Genomic DNA, 15,861 nt, shown 5'->3' with positions numbered 1-15,861 from the left:
GCCTCTTCAGAAAATCAATTTCTTCAGCAAGGAGATGTCCTCACATGCACCCAGGGCTGGAGGTTGGACTACCCCAGGTTCAGTTTGGGAGTGGGGGTTACCGCTAACTGGGCAGTAACAAACTGGGCAAGGGTTTGGGATCATCTGCAGGAAAAGGTGGAGAGCTGGGAAGCAGACACCGCCTGCACGAGCACTCACCCAGGAAGGATGCTCCCACGATAACCACGTTCTTGCTCGTGGCCAGCTTTACCACACGGTTGGCATCTTCGGGCGTCCGGATGTTGAAAACATTTTCCATCTCCTTGCCTTTGCAGCTGAGAGCTTTGGGCCTGAAAAACACTGAGGGTGCTACAACTGCTTTTCTCGACCCCATGGTGGCTGCAGTGCCCAATCAGGACAGCAGGCACCCCTTCTGGGGCTCCAGCAGCATCCCAGACTCTCCTTTTTTCACCTTTCTCTGGGTCGGAGACATAACACGGAATAACACAAATGCTGGTGGACAACGGTCGAGCAGGGGATGCTGGGCAGCCACCCCAGACCCCACTGTGTACCCATGGGGCCGGGGGAGCACCTTCCTGGGGCAATGCAGCACAGCACAGGACAGGCACAGCTTTACAAACCTGTGCTAAACCACTGGCATGTCCTAACATTTAATGGGAAGCTTAATGGGACACAGAAAACTCACTCTGTCCTCCAGCAGTGCTTTGGAGCCAAATATTGAAAGTTTGATAAGGCTCTGAAGATGCAGGCTCCACTCTCCATTCCTGTGGGCACATTGCTGATGCTGTATCAGCTTAATCATGCCCTCCCCAGGCACTTACTGGAACCTATCTATTTTTAAATATCTGACCCCTGCCTGACTCACATCTGGAAATGGGACAGATGATCCTAAAAAATTTAGGTACCTTAAAAAACATTTACCCAGTGTACCTGCAGCTTGCGTATGAGGATTTTGAAATTATTGCCAAAGGCTTAACCTCTTTTGAACCTAATTCAGTTTCTGGTGTACGTGGCATTTTGGTTGCAGCACTGTACACCCCAATGCCACCCATTCACACCTAGTGGGGCTGTTGCTGTGACTGGCAGCACACTGGCTTTCAATGTGAGTCGCTGCTCTGGCTGTTCCGCAGCATCCCTTCCTCAGATGATAAATTATGCAGGGACTGCATTTCTCATCCTTTGTTTTACGGCTTGGTATAAGGAGCACAAGGAAGGACAGCCAGGATGCCTTATTTTCACCTTGAATTGCCAATTCTGACAAACCTCCTATTGAAAACAAACTGACCTGCTACTTTCAGGGTGCAAGGGACAATGCCAGTCTGGGGCGATGCCTGGCATCCCAGCACATCAATACCACCTTTCCTATGGCTGGACAAGGTTCAGTCCTGAAAACTCCCATGCTGGGGGCAAGGCTCCCAAAGCTGTTAGGCTTGGGCAGCAGCAACACCTTATTAGGGCTGCAACAGTGAAGTGTTAAGCTTTAATTGCTGAGAAAGATCATAAAGGCTGGCAGGAAATGAAAGATGAAATTCAGAGGGATGTTAGGGTTGAGTGTTACTGAAGAGTAAAAAGAGCAACATGGCAAAAATTACCTCTAAAAAACAATAGAATACTTCCACTTTGGAGGGTTTTGTTAAAGAAAATACGTTCAAGGTCCTAGGGCCACCATCCCTGGAAGTGTTCAAGGACAGGCTGGATGGGGCTTGGAGCAATCTGGTCTAGTGGAAGGTGTCCTTACCCATGGCAGGGGGTTGGTACCAGATGAGCTTTAAGTTGCCTTCCAAGCCAAACCATTCTCTGATTCTATAATTTTATAAAATATGATGTAGATATATATATATGAAATAGATGATGATATATAGAGATAGAGATAGAGATAGAGATAGAGATAGAGATAGAGATGCAGATACATACAGATATATCCAATATCTTTGGTGTTCCTTGACTTTTCCACAAACACTCTTGTAAACAAATTCAGTGTCTGAATTCACCTGCCATATTTCACTCCTTATCCCCAGGCACAATCTCTTCACATTCTCAGATAAAACAGTTTCTCTTGAGCTTTAAGATTTTTGTCTGTAGCTTACATGTTTCCAGTCGCTATCAGCAGCTTGTTGTATTCCATCTTAAACCCATCTTTGAACACGGCTATCTTGCTCTTGATATCCACAGCTGCAACCTGAAATCATTCTTAAATAATGTTAAGGGATGAAATCCCAGACGTTAACCGAGCTCCCAGCCCAATCAATTCATCTGTCAGGTTTTCGTCTTCCATGTTAGTTTATCAGTTTTAGTTGATTAGTTGGTTGGTTTTAGTCTGTTAGTTTTAGTCCCCCCAGGCCACAGCTTGGCCAATCCAGACCTTAAATATTCTTCGTTACCTTTTCACAGATCCTTGAAGATCTCCCAATATAAATAAGATAATGGAGAGAAATGTTTAAGCCACTGTCTCTGCTGCTTGAAGGCTGATTATCCTAATCAGAAGGCAATTGGCCACCCCAGATCCATGTGAGGGTGCTAGCAAATGGCAGGCAAGAAATTATGGCCACACCATAGTCACACCCAGGGTGTCCTTCCCGCCACAGGAGCATTGCATTAGCTGTGTTTTGAACAACCACAGGCAACCTGTGCTCTGGGGCACAAAACAGGGGGCTGGGGTAGACCCAACATTTATGCAATGGCATCCAGTGAGCCAAGAACAGAGACACGTTCCCGAAATACGACCTTTGCGTACCAGTGCTTGTTGGCGACAGCCTACAGGAACACACAGGACTCTCCTTACCTGCATTTCAGTCAGGACTTCGATGTCATAGGTGCAGAAGAACTCCTTGGGGCGCAGGGCAATCTGCTCAGGGTGGGAATCCATTGACTGTAAAAAAAAAAGCCATTTTTCCATCAACTGCTGGGCGTTGAACAGGTGAGTGAAGAAGCCGCTGTTACCAACAGAAGTCAGTACTAGCCTGAAGTCAGCACTTATGGCACAGGTTAAGGGAGCCTCTTCAAGTAAAAGTTGTTACAAGAGGCCGATCTGGGCTCTGGTTCCTTCTCTGCTGCCTCGGTGTGGGGCTGCTACTGACCAGTTGAGGCAGTAAGTGCTTTTGAGAGTTGGCAAAGCAGCCATAACTGCAGCTCCTCACAGCACAAACAGGTTCACAGGAGCCTCATTTTATAAGGGTGGTAAAACACTGGCATAGGTTGTCCAGAGAAGCCGTGGCTGCCCCATCCCTGGAAGTGTCCAAGGCCAGGCTGACGGGACTTGGAGCAACCTGGTCTAGTACAAGGTGTCCCTGCCCATGGCAGGGGGAGGGACCAGATGACCTTCAAAAGTCCCTTTCAACCCAAACCACTCTATGATTACTTGGAAAACAATCAGTTACCAGGGGAAAGGGAAGGTAGAAGAGCAATAAGAACATGCAACATTAATATACAAGGACACACTTTCAAAAGCACCCAAGTAACGCTGCACAAGTTCCCTCAAAAGCTGAAGCAGGGCACGGGCCTGTATCTGCTCATCTTCAGCTGTAAGAGGTTCTTGCTCTTCCCAGCCTTCCCTGATCACTGGGGTGAGATGTACATTATCTTTACATGCAGGGTTGAGCCCAAGTTCATCTGCCCTTCTGACTCTGCGGAAACAAGCTCAGACTTAGGCTGAGGACAAGCTGAGCATCAAGTGACCTGCTGGCTGTGCAGGCTGCTCCCTGCTCCAGTGTACCCCTCCTTGCCTGCAGCATACCAGGAACAGTCAAGCCCTGCAATTTATCACACAGCACTGAGCTGCAGCATCTACCTGTGCCAAACAGGCATGACATTTGGCCTTGACCTAGGAGGGATAAGGGATGCAGGAATCAAGGGCTTTCCCATCTGCCCACGGGGAGGGATGTGCAAAATCCTTATCCCCAGAGGTGGCTTGGTCAGGGGCTGGGATGAGCCTCTGACTTCAGTCAATGCTCTGCTGAGGAGAGACCTGCATTGAAGAACTCGAGGCAGGGGCAGGGACATACACGTTTTACTGCAAATTCTTTAAATACTCCATGTTTACAGAGAGGAATACCCAACCCCATTGTGCCAGGAAGGGCAACATAGAGCAGTGCACTACCACCATAGGTTTTGCTGCTGCCTGGTGCTCTGGAGATGGCAACAGAGACATGGCAACACACCAGGGAGGTGGTCACGGTCCAAAGGGACAAAGAGGAACAGTTCGGCAGGACCTGGGGACAGACTGATAACAAGCTTTCGGCAGGGCAGAGGAAGGGCAGTGCCGCAGTTTCAGGGAGTAAGAAGTCTGCTGCTTACAGCACTGTGCGCTCCTCCTGCAATAACTCTGTACATGATTAGTCCCACTCACAAAAGGATTAAGAAAAATCCCATTTTTCTCCTAGTCTGTTCCCAAAAATTCAGCTTTCTCTTCCATGGGTTTTGTGCACCTTCTAAAAGCAACTACACCCAGAGGTGTTTAGTGGAGAGTTTAACAGATCATGTACAACACCTTTGGCATGTGAAATGTTCTTACTATTTAAGAGAGAGAAGAAAAGCCAGTCTAAGACTCACATGTGGGGATAAGTGTTTGGGAGAGCTGCCTGGCTGGGACAGGGACTCCAAGATTCTCTGAGCTCCTCAGCACAACCTCTGTGACTCTTAGATGCAGGTTTCAGCCAGCTGCTCCTCACCGCAGCTGGGAATTGCCCAAGCACAGAAATAGCCTGAATGCTCCCAAAAAAGCCATGTGCATGTTTGCCTTTCTTTGAAAATCCCTTTTTTTTTGCTTCTGGAAGCAGAGTTAGATGCTGTGATTGTAGAGTACCATCCCCCATGAATGATTGAGAATCATCATAATTATGGCATGGAGCATCCCTGGGCAGCAAGAATCATGCACTCATAAAAAAACATGGTAAACAACACCATTTTTCCACATGCCTCATTTCATTGCCTTTAAGATTTTGATCCAGACACACATTAAGATCTACCCAGGTAGAAGCTGGCTAAGACAGCTACTGCTAGACCTGTGAAGAATCATATAAATCCTTGAGTGGCTTGGCTTGGAAGGGACATTAAAGCTCACCTCGTTCCAATCTGCAGGGACACCTTCCACCAGACCAGGTTGCTCCAATCCCCATCCAACCTGGCCTTGGACACTTCCAGGGATGAGGCAGCCACAGCTTCTCTGGGCAGCCTGTGCCAGGGCCTCACCACCCTCACAGGGAAGAACGCCCTTGTTTCTGTGCTGGAGTGCTCGTAGTTCAGAGTTTGAACAACTCCTTTTTTGCGTTTCATATTTCAGTCACAAACAGGAAAGAAAATTCAAGGAAAACAGAGAAATTAAGAATAAGGAGAGAGAACCATGCTGCTGCAATGAATAACAGAGGGGAAAGGTCCTAGAGCAAACCTTAAAACTGGGGAGGAATATGGCATACCCAGAGTGATACAAACCTTACTGAGCTTTGGTCTGTCGTAGGGCAAGTGTCTGTCCATTGTGCACATCACAATCCGGTCAGAGAAACCTTCCTGGCGCAAGGTCTCTGCACAGACCAGACCAGCTGCCCCTAAGGGAGAAGGAGACCAATGACAGCCATGTGTAACGGGGCATTGGCAGATCTGAGCCCTTTACTGCTAAACCTGCCAGGGCTGAGTCCAAAATCACCATCTCCACCAGCCCTGGCCTCACTTCACTGCCCTTCCTAAGTTGAACAGCTCACACAGGAAGCTGGTCAGGGCGGATGCAGCAGGCAAGAGAAGGGACCCTCTGTCTAAGAAGTGTGCCATTAATCCTCTTGTCTGTCCCTAAAGTGTCACAAAACCACAAAGATCACACCTGAGGAGTGCTGCTAATGCCTACACACCTCTCACAAGCTCCAGGGCAGAAGCAGCTGCTCAGACCCTTGGAATTCTTTAGTCGGAGAAGGGTCTGCACACCCAGCTCCTGGTAAGCATGGAGGGCGGAGAGCCCTCCCTTCTCCACAGCCAAACTGCTGGTTGTGTGACTCACTGTAGAGCATTTCCCATGCTATTTCTTTAAGGGTTTTTTGTTTGCTTGTTTCAATCACAGAAAAAAAGGGTTAAATCAAAAAAAAAGCTTCCTAGGGGCATGCTGTTCCTCTGCATCCAGGCAGCCTGATGGGAACATCCCTTCTTACTTGGCCTAATTGTGAGACTGGAGAGCTCAGGTGAGAAGTCTTGAGTCTCTTCTCAGCCAAGGAAGCCTTGCTTGATAATAAGTGTTTCTAGGGACGTGATTTCTGTAACGCCAAAGAGATGGACCTGGACAGTATCATGGTTTGGTCCCTCAACAAGATGCTCCCATTGATGGAGGCAGGAGACAGCAGAAGAAGAGACAGGTGGGTGGACATCCTGTGCATGAAGCCAGGAGCAAGCTGAGCCAGAGCTGATGCTGCACTGATGCCAGGATGACCCTCACATGAGCAAGGGGTCGCAGTCGATTGCCCTCAGCTCTGCTGGGCATGGCTGCATCTTGGCCCTTGCTGTAGGGCTGGATGGCATTCTCTTACCAATACTCCCCACAACCCCAGATTTGAAATCACCTTTCTCGTCCACCAAAACAGACTTTGGTCTTTAACAGACCTGTAAATGTAGATGGTAAAGCCTGAGAAAGTTCCTTCAGCAGTGGCTAATGTTGCCTGTGGAGTGACTTCACTGAGATTGTGATGACTGTCCAGTCCTGCCACACGCCAGGACATTCCAGTTGACCTCAGGGAGCAGCATATACTTTACACCCCAGCTTTCAGGCAACAAGGGCACAAGGAAGGGAAAAATGTCACCCAGCAGCAACGGAAAAGCCAGTTAGGCTGGTTTTCCCCTTTGCTCAGGCTGTGAGATGCAACTTAGATGATTCCAATTTCTACAGCTTGGATCTGGTGACCTGGGGGCTATAATCCATTAAGAACAACCCATGTGCCAGGAGCAGCCATTCCCTCGCAGTCCCAGGTCCAGCACCCTCCATTTCACCACAATGTGGTCAAGCCTTGGCATCTAATTCAATCCAGAAATTCAGTAGATGGGCTTCACCCCATCAGGCTTTCTAAAAAAATGGCAATACACAAATGAAGATGGGACAAGAGAAAATAAAAAACAGATTGGTAGCTTTGCTATTTTGGCAGGGATTTGATATTTGTTGAGAAAGTGGAAGAATTTATCTTCAGAGAAGCACCTTGAGGTGAGAACTTTGGAGCTGTAATCGGATGAGACAGTGATGTACAAGGTCCAAGAGAAAAAAGTGTATCCACATTACAGGGACACCTGAGAGGACTTTACACTCATTAGCTGTGGAAATCTGGGGTTGCTGATGTACTTGGGAAGGGTGTAGCAGGAAGAGGGTTCAGGGTACCCACTCCAAAGGACAGCAACAAAGCTCCACAGATGGGAGCACAGGGCACCTTTGGATCATTAGCATGTAGGACAAAAAGGCTCAGGAAGACCCTCTAGTCTGACCCGTTGCACAGGAGGGATGCAGGAGGGGGTGACACAGCACACAGACACTCTGCTCCCTGCACCCCTGCTGGGAAGGAGACACACATGGTGGTCCCAGCACATGCCATCCTTACCTGCACCAATGATCAGCACGTTGGTACTGCTCAGGTTGTAGTTGCTCAAGGAGATGCACTTTGCCATCATCTTTGTCCTCTTCTGTGTCTGAAGAGCCTGTGCCACCACCAAAAAGGAAAGCCATTATCTTTACTCAACATTAACCTGGGCAGGCAGGCAGGGATGGAGACAACTGCAGTAGTGTCATAAACCAGCTTGGATAGGAAGGGAACAACTGGGTCCTTGTACTGAACAAGGACTCAAACCCCTACTCATCCAAATACCATTCCAATGTCCAGTGTACTACCCTTTACAAGTTACTAAATTAAAATAAATCCACCATCTTCTGCAAATCCATCCAATCTGAAAGGGCAGGTGAACTCTCACCCTACAGAGCTGGGAGGAGAGGGGGAATAGAAAAAGCAGTCCAGGTGTGTTCTTGTGCAATTCTGCACCAACAGATGAAGTGAGAATGAAGAAGTTCTATCAGGAATTTTATCCTGCACCTGAGCAGAGCTTGTATACCTGATATCCAAAGCTGATAGACTTGTCCAATCCCCCAGATTGGACCCTGTAAGGGTCCATCAGGCTCTGAGCCACTGGATCTGCACATATATACATGCAAATGAGCACCAAAAGAAGGCTTTTCATGGAAAGAAAGATTGCAGTGGCCTGAATGGGCTTCATTCTGCATCCTGTCAGGGGATGAGAGCCCTCTCTGCCCACACACCAGATTCCTCCCTAGCAGGAGCTGATGTCTGGGCTCAAGAGGGAGCACAGGTGGCCTTTGGCATCACTATGCCACATTCAGACAAGGCCCAAAGGCTGGTGGAAGAGGCCTGTTTCCATGGGCAAACTAAATTAAAAGTTGCTCTGAGCTTAAGGAAACATAGGACAAGTTCAGGACAAACACCTGAAAGATCTGAAACCTTTGGTTCACCCATGCTAGATACTCACACATCCCTCTGCCCAGGCATGGCTTTCCTGCCACAGGACCAAAGGAAAAGCATTTCCCCCACCCCCATGCACATAGAGCAAAACCCAAAAGCATCAGCCTTGGTTTTGGGAGGTCAGTGGCCCATTACCTGCTTGCTTGCTCGGATGTACACCTTCTCCTTCTCAATCTTCACCTGAGGGTGACAGAACAGCAGCAGTTTGCAGGACAGTGAGGGCTCCCTCTGGGCAACAGCTAACAAATGGAGCAGCAATGGCAGCAGGTTGCCTGCAAGAGCAGCTCAGGCCATGGCAGGGCTCATCCCAGTTCAAGGCTGTGGGATGTCTCCTGTCTCGTACCAACCATGCACCGACGCTCAGTGTACAACTTAATTTCTATCCCAGGCTTACTTATGGTTTCTCATTCCCAGCCCACTCCTACTCGAGACTGGGCACCTACTCCCCCAGGGTCGCAGGAGGTGTCTGATGCCCATGGGTGGGTGCAAGGGAGGAAGAAGCTAGGTGAAGGTGCTGCTCTCCACTACCCACACCAGCACATCCTCGGGAAACATTCGCTCCATGCCATAAAGAACATTGCTTATCCCAAAACAAAGAGACATTTTGTGGGTGACACTAATCTGAGTGGTGTGGTTGATGCTCTAGAGGGAAGGGATCCATCCAGTGGGACCTGGGCAGGCTGGAGAAGTGACCCCATGGGAACCTCATGAGGTTCAACAAGGCCAAATACTTGGTGCATGTGGGTTGGAGCAATCTACAACATCAACCCAGGCTGGGGGATAAAGGGATCGAGAGTAGCCCTGAGGAGGGCTGGGACTGTTCAGCCTGGAATTGTTCAGCTCTAAGGAGCCCCTTCCAGTGCTTAAAGGAGCTCCAAGAGAGCTGGAGAGGGACTTGAGACAAGGGCCTGGAATGACAGGACAAGGGGGAATGGCTTCTGACTGAGAGAGAGCAGGAATACTGGGAAGAAATTCTTCCCTCTGAGGGTGATGAGGTCCTGGCACAGGGTGCCCAGAGAAGCTGTGGCTGCCCCATCCCTGCAAGTGTTCAAGGCCAGGTTGGACGGGGCTTGGAGCAACCTGGGCTAGTGGAAGGTGCCTCTGCCCATGGCAAGGGGTGGAACAAGATGGTCTTTAAGGTCCCTTCCAACCCAAACCATCCTGTGATTCTGTGTTTCCTGTGCTGCTGCAAGGACAAGGGTCTCACCTGGAACCTGGGTAAACTATCCAAGCCGGGAAAGTCCTCAATGTCACCTGTGCCGATGTTGAAGCAAGCTCCATGCCAGGGACAGCGGACTCTTCCTTTGGACAAAACCCCTGCAGGGAACACAGCAGAGCAGGGTTGATGCTGCCCTGCAGATGCCTGCCATTCTCTGGGATGGCACCTCTCCTCCAGGACACGTCAGCTGATGTGGACCTGGATGGGCAACACTGGACTTCTCTCAGCATGCACATTGGACAGGTTCATCTGTTTGGGACCAACTGGGATCCTATATGGGCAATCCCTTCTAAAATGCCCTGGATGGCAACATCCCCCACGTCTCTGGGCACAGCTCCAAAGCTGTCTGCTCTGCCTGGGATATAGCCTCCATCTCCAACCAGGATGAGGCTGTCATCTCCACAGTCTCATCATCCTTTTAAGCCCCAGTAGCACCCAGAGGAGGCAGTGCCTCAGAGCATCACTGATTTAGAGCACGTGTGTTCCAGAGCAGACTCTGACACAGTAAGGTGCCTGCACACACCTGGAAGGCACAAAAGGCACCTGGCATGCCCAAAGCCATGCGTTCATTTCTCCAAGTGTTTGCTCAGAGGTTGCTACCTTGGACTTTAGCTTTCCCTGCTACAGTGCTGGGGCAGAGCATTGGCTACCATGTGGCCATAGACCAGTATTGAGCTTGTGCCTGAGGCACAGCAGTGTCATCATCACCACGTGTGGGGATGGAAGGGCAGCCCCTGCACTTACTGCTGCAGCAAATTCTCCAGTGAGATCCCTGTGTGACAGCCAGTCTGAGGAATGTACCCACAGGTCTCTGAAAGGGCAGGTGAACTCTCACCTCCAGGGCAGCATGGGGCTCTTCTGCCCTGCTCAACTGGCTCTCGCCCCAGGTGAGGGGCTGAGAGCATGGTTGCTACAGCCAGTACTGCTGCTGGGCCAGTGATGCCCAGAGGACACACAGCACAATGCTCTGGCTGTCTTCCCCAGCATCCCACTTCCAGTAAAGAGTCCTCCCAACCTCAGTTTGGGTGATGCACTTCCACACACAGTCAGACCAGCACTGCCTGATGCTGCTGCTTAGGTTCTGGGTAGGGACCTGCCTGAAGCCGATGCTGAGAAAGTGCCAAGATGCATATTTTTAATGCCAAGATGGGAAACCCCCACACCTCATCCCACTTCAGTCAATAACATGAGCAACATTCTTCTTGCTACTGAAAGGATCTCATCAGCCCAAATAGATTCCTCCTTTTGATTTACAGTCACTAGCAGAAGCCCCAGCCCTGTGACCAACAGTGGCAGCTGGTGTCAGCTGCAACCAGAGCTGTGGCAAAGTGCTCTGGGGAGGTTTGTGCAACCCCAGCCTGCTGCCCGTGCCTTCCCCAGCCAGAAGATGCCCAGGTGATGCTAAGTGTGTGGCATGGAACTGCCCTGTGCCCGGCAGCACAGCTAGGTGAACACTGGGTTGTCCTTTGCCCACCCTGTGATGCCCTCAGTTGCTCTCCCAGGACAGGATGCAGACTAACCTTTGACCAGTGGAGCCCCATAGTGGGGACACTTGTGTCCCACGGCGTGGAACTCACCACTCTCCTTGATGAGCAGAGCCTTCCCACAGCCAAGGTCCACTTCCCTCATCCTGGGGAGGAGGAGTATGGAAAAAGATGACAGAGCATCCACCTCACAGCAGATGCCACCCTCTCACCCTACAACCCAGACCTGGTCCTGCCAGCTCCCTGCCTCCTTCAACTTGCTCCAGGTGACTACAGGTGTGGGTCAGTCCTTGTCACCAGGCCAGTTTTGGAGGTGGATCTGTTGTCCCCAGTGTGGGGCACATCCAAGCTGAGTTGGCAGCATCTTAATCCATCACTGTGTCAAGAGGAAGCCCAAAGCACCTCCCCAGCTGCTGGGGAAGCTGGTAGTGGGAGCAAGAACCCAAACTGGTTTTACTGCAACCTCACCTCCCCTCCTGGCCCCAGTGGATAAGCAGGTCCCTGCCAGGCTTGTATTCAATCTTTGAAAGCAAACACAACATGTCTCGGAGTTGAAAACCAGGAGGGGCTACTCTGCCCCTTGGAGTCTGCCTCCCACACCTCAGGGGTTTGTGCTCTGGTCCTGGTCATGTCACAGGGTCAACAACATGGGTCACCTTTTGCTGATAAATCCCTCACAACAGTAGACACCCGTGTGTGACCTCCTTGATGTTTCCCTTAGCTGTTTTTGCAGAGTGAAGTTCACACAGCAACCTTCTCCTAGCACCAGGCTCCGGGCCTCAGCTGTAAGTCACCAAGGGGCTCCACCTCCTCAGTGCTGCTGGGTTCAGCTCTGCTCTGCACAGGAGCAAACAAACCTTGAGCCATTCTCATGGAAGGTTCTCTTTGACATCTCCCAGTTTTTGATAGAACCAGAGGGAACAGTCTTAAACTAAAAGAGGATCAGTTTAGTTTACATATAGGAAAGAAGTTTTTACAATGAGGGGTGAGGCACTGTCACAGGTTGCCCAGAGCAATGGTGGATGCCTCATCGCTGGAAACATTCAAGGTCAGGTTGGACATTGATTTCAGGTTAGACCTTGGATCTTCATTTGTTTTTTCCAGCCTGGAGGAGACTGAGGGGAGACCTCATCACAGTCTGCAGCTTCCTCATGAGGAGCAGCTCTGATCTCTTTTCTCTGTGACCAGTGACAGGACCCGAGGGAATGGCTGGAGCTGTATCAGGAGAGGGTTAGGCTGGATATTAGGAAAAGGTTCTTCCCCCAGAGGGTGGTTGGGCACTGAACAGGCTCCCCAGGACATTGGTCACATCCCCAAGGCTGTCAGAGCTCAAGGAGTGTTTGGACAATGCTCTCAGGCACAGGGTGGGATTGTTGGGGTGTCCTGCTGCAGGGCCAGGAGTAGGACTTGATGATGATCCTTGTGGGTCCCTTCCAACTTAGGATATTCTAAGATTCTATGGACAGGGCTCTGAGCAACCTGGTCTAGGAGAGAGCCCTTATTTTGCAGGGAGCTGGACATGGAGCACAGAGCTGCTGTCCCCTGGAAACTTCCCCTCTTCCAGCCAGAAAGCCTATTCCCACACAGCTTGATGTTTATCTGGAAATCCTGGTTGCTCCCATTGCACGGAGTGGATCATCTCATCTACAGCCAGCCCTGACGTTGCCTCTGGGTTACCAAACATACCACTGTGCCCACAGCAAACCCCACCTGCTCAAGGTGGCCACTGGCCAAGTGTGATCCCGGAATGCTGTTCATGCATGCCAAGTTCCAGGGTCTTGGAAGAATGGGACTGACTTTGCATGCTCATTCCTCTTCAGGTAACATCCCAACTCTATCCCACCACTTAAACCCAGGCTACAGAGATGCTTGTCCCACTCTCTGTTTCCATGGAGATGAAAATGGGGCTCAGCCATCAGCACTCCTGTCACACCTTCAAACCCACCTTGGACAAGACTTTGGGCAGGTGCCTGCTCCACCAGCATCACCTGCCTAATGACAAATGCTCAATTTCCCAGTTTTCTTGTCAATTTCCTGATTTCCTTGCCATCATGGGCGAAAACCATCAGAGTTCATCACACCTGCCCTCAGAAGCAATTTTGTTCCAGTAACTTGGCTGCCCTGCTCCCTAGTGATGCAGCTCTGCCCGCTCTCCATGCAGGACACTTGGCACTTGGAGCTCTTCCCTCAGCACAAGCAGTACAAGTCCTGCTGCATTCCTCAGCTGATTAAACCTGTCCAATGGCAACCATAACTCCCTGGGAAGATAAGATAAGTGAAAGAGTTTACAGCTTACCCAAGGAGCTGTGTGAGCTGAGAGAGTCAAAACCAAGACCTAGTGTCTTCAAAGCAGCACACAGCCACCTGCAAGGCTCCAATCCTGCACTCACTCCAGAGAAATCCAGAGAATTATTTACACTGTCCTGCAGCCTGCTAAACTGTTTACTCAGTTGGGAATTTGTCCTGTTGCCCCAATCCACTCCCCACTTGGGAAGCATCAGCTAAAACTCAGCTCTGGCCAGCAAAGGACCTTTGCTCGAGAGCTGTGGGAGCACTGGGGGCTGTTTTCTGTCCTCCCACTTAGCCTGCTGGGAGGCTGGCTGGCTGCAGCAGCACCAGTTTATCCATCAGTACCTTTTACTGATTCTGCTGAGGTCATGATGGTACCAGAAAGACAGAAAGGATGGGCAGAAAGTATACCCTGTGCTTGCAGACTCCACTAACACAATGCAGTGGTGCCTGAACCCTAGTGCCAGTGCTGCGGCCGTGCCCTCGCACACCCCTGTCCAGCACACTACCTGGGAGAAGCATCCTGGAAAATCCCTCTGGGTACCAAAGCAAGAGGACTCCTTCGGTCTGGCCCACTGCTTTACATGAGCTGTGGGACCCTCTCACAGCACCTCTCTCTTAATATGGACTCAGCCTGCTAGAAAACAGTTATTCTCAATCTAAAATGTCTAGTGGTGGCACATCTACTGCCACAGTCGGTAGCATGTTTCAGCAGCTGATGCACACAAGACTGAAGTGTGGGCCCGGTTTCCAGACCAATGCCAGTTCCTAGCCCAGGCTTTAGCTGAGGAGTTCCCTGCTATGGCCACCTGCAGCCATGTGTGTTCTCACAGGCTGCAACCAGCTCCTCCTCACCTTCCCTGCAGCCAGCAGAGCTCTCCAAATCTTTTCATCTACCATACAGCCTGCTTCCCAGTCAATCTATTCATAGAATCGCAAAATCACAGGATGGTTTGGGTTGGAAGGGACCTTAAAGACCATCTTGTTCCATCCCCCTGCCATGGGCAGAGGCACCTTCCACTAGCCCAGGTTGCTCCAAGCCCCGTCCAACCTGGCCTTGAACACTTGCAGGGATGGGGCAGCCACAGCTTCTCTGGGCAGCCTGGGCCAGGGCCTCATCACCCTCAGAGGGAAGAATTTCTTCCCAATATTCCTGCCCTCTTTCTCTGTAAAGCCATTCCCCCTTGTCCTGTCCCTCCATCCCTTGTCCCAAGTCCCTCTCCAGCTCTCTTGGAGCTCCTTTAGGCACTGGAAGGGGCTCTAAGGTCTCCCTGGAGCCTTCTCTTTTCCAGGCTGAACACCCCCAGCTCTCCCAGCCTGTCTCCAGAACAGAGGGGCTCCAGCCCTTGGAGCACCTCTGTGGCCTCCTCTCTAGCAGCTCCATGTCTTTCTTGTGCTGAGTACTCCAGAGCTGGAGGTAGTACTGCAGGTGGGGTCTCACAAGGGCAGATCAACCTAATTTTCCTACATCCTTCTTGCTCTGGGATACTAAAGCAGAGCACACTCTTCTAGTAACACCCCAACACAAAGTCAGCAGACACAGAAGCCTCCATGACACTCGGATGTTCAGGCATTAGCCTACATCTTGACCCTGGAACAGTACCGTCCCTGTGCAACCAGTATTTCCTGGGATAGTCTCCCCTTTTTGCTTCACTCCATCTTCGAGGCAATTCCAGTTGCTGCCTGTGCTCTGCCCTGGGTCCTCTTGCTGTCACTACCCACCTGCACAGGAGGCAGCAGGTTACCCATCGTCTCCCAGGAGAAACTGCAGCCACTTTGCTTGCCCTCCATTCCAGAGCATCTCCACTGACTCCTCATCCCCACCTCTCACTGGAGGAGGACATTTGCCTCCGGGTCCCAATGGCCCTCCAGCACTTCTCTGGGCTCAGCAGAGCTTGAAGAGTCATAGAATCCTGAGTTGAAAGGGACCCACAAGGATCATCATCAAGTCCTACTCCTGGCCCTGCAGCAGGACACCCCAACAATCCCACCCTGTGCCTGAGAGCGTTGTCCAAACACTCCTTGAGCTCTGACAGCCTTGGGGATGTGACCAATGTCCTGGGGAGCCTGTTCAGTGCCCAACCACCCTCTGGGGGAAGAACCTTTTCCTAATATCCAGCCTAACCCTCTCCTGATACAGCTCCAGCCATTCCCTCGGGTCCTGTCACTGGTCACACAGAGAAGAGAGCAGTGCTGCCTCTCTGCTGGCCCTTATGAGGAAGCTGCAGACTGTGATGAGGTCTCCCCTCAGTCTCCTTCTACAGACTGAAAAAGCTGTCATGGTTTAGGAATGGTATTCCCCAATTTAATGGCCAGTCTTCGAGAGCGAAGATTTGGGAAAGGTCATTAACCCTTCGAGCCTGCGCAGTGGATTTTTTTTTAG

The 15,861-nt window shown here is 50.7% G+C and overlaps 1 protein-coding gene across 3 annotated transcripts in view; it reads right to left on the bottom strand.

Moving 5' to 3' along the window:
• AIFM3 (apoptosis inducing factor, mitochondria associated 3) overlaps window positions 1–15,861 on the bottom strand; it is a 48,162-nt gene that overhangs the window by 14,310 nt on the left and 17,991 nt on the right. For all 3 annotated transcript variants that reach the window (XM_017835880.1, XM_017835881.1, XM_017835882.1), the window contains 8 exons: window positions 11,226–11,335; window positions 9,694–9,803; window positions 8,622–8,666; window positions 7,557–7,653; window positions 5,428–5,540; window positions 2,783–2,869; window positions 2,088–2,179; window positions 199–329 (listed from right to left, as the gene is read on the bottom strand). In XM_017835880.1, coding sequence (XP_017691369.1) covers window positions 199–329; window positions 2,088–2,179; window positions 2,783–2,869; window positions 5,428–5,540; window positions 7,557–7,653; window positions 8,622–8,666; window positions 9,694–9,803; window positions 11,226–11,335 — 785 coding nt within the window. The remainder of the gene's footprint in view (window positions 1–198; window positions 330–2,087; window positions 2,180–2,782; window positions 2,870–5,427; window positions 5,541–7,556; window positions 7,654–8,621; window positions 8,667–9,693; window positions 9,804–11,225; window positions 11,336–15,861) is intronic.

The sequence above is a fragment of the Lepidothrix coronata genome, unplaced genomic scaffold (genome assembly GCF_001604755.1).
Source record: "Lepidothrix coronata isolate B3197 unplaced genomic scaffold, Lepidothrix_coronata-1.0 Scaffold265, whole genome shotgun sequence".
Taxonomy (NCBI): domain Eukaryota; kingdom Metazoa; phylum Chordata; class Aves; order Passeriformes; family Pipridae; genus Lepidothrix; species Lepidothrix coronata.
This window is presented reverse-complemented; position numbering and strand designations above follow the sequence as displayed.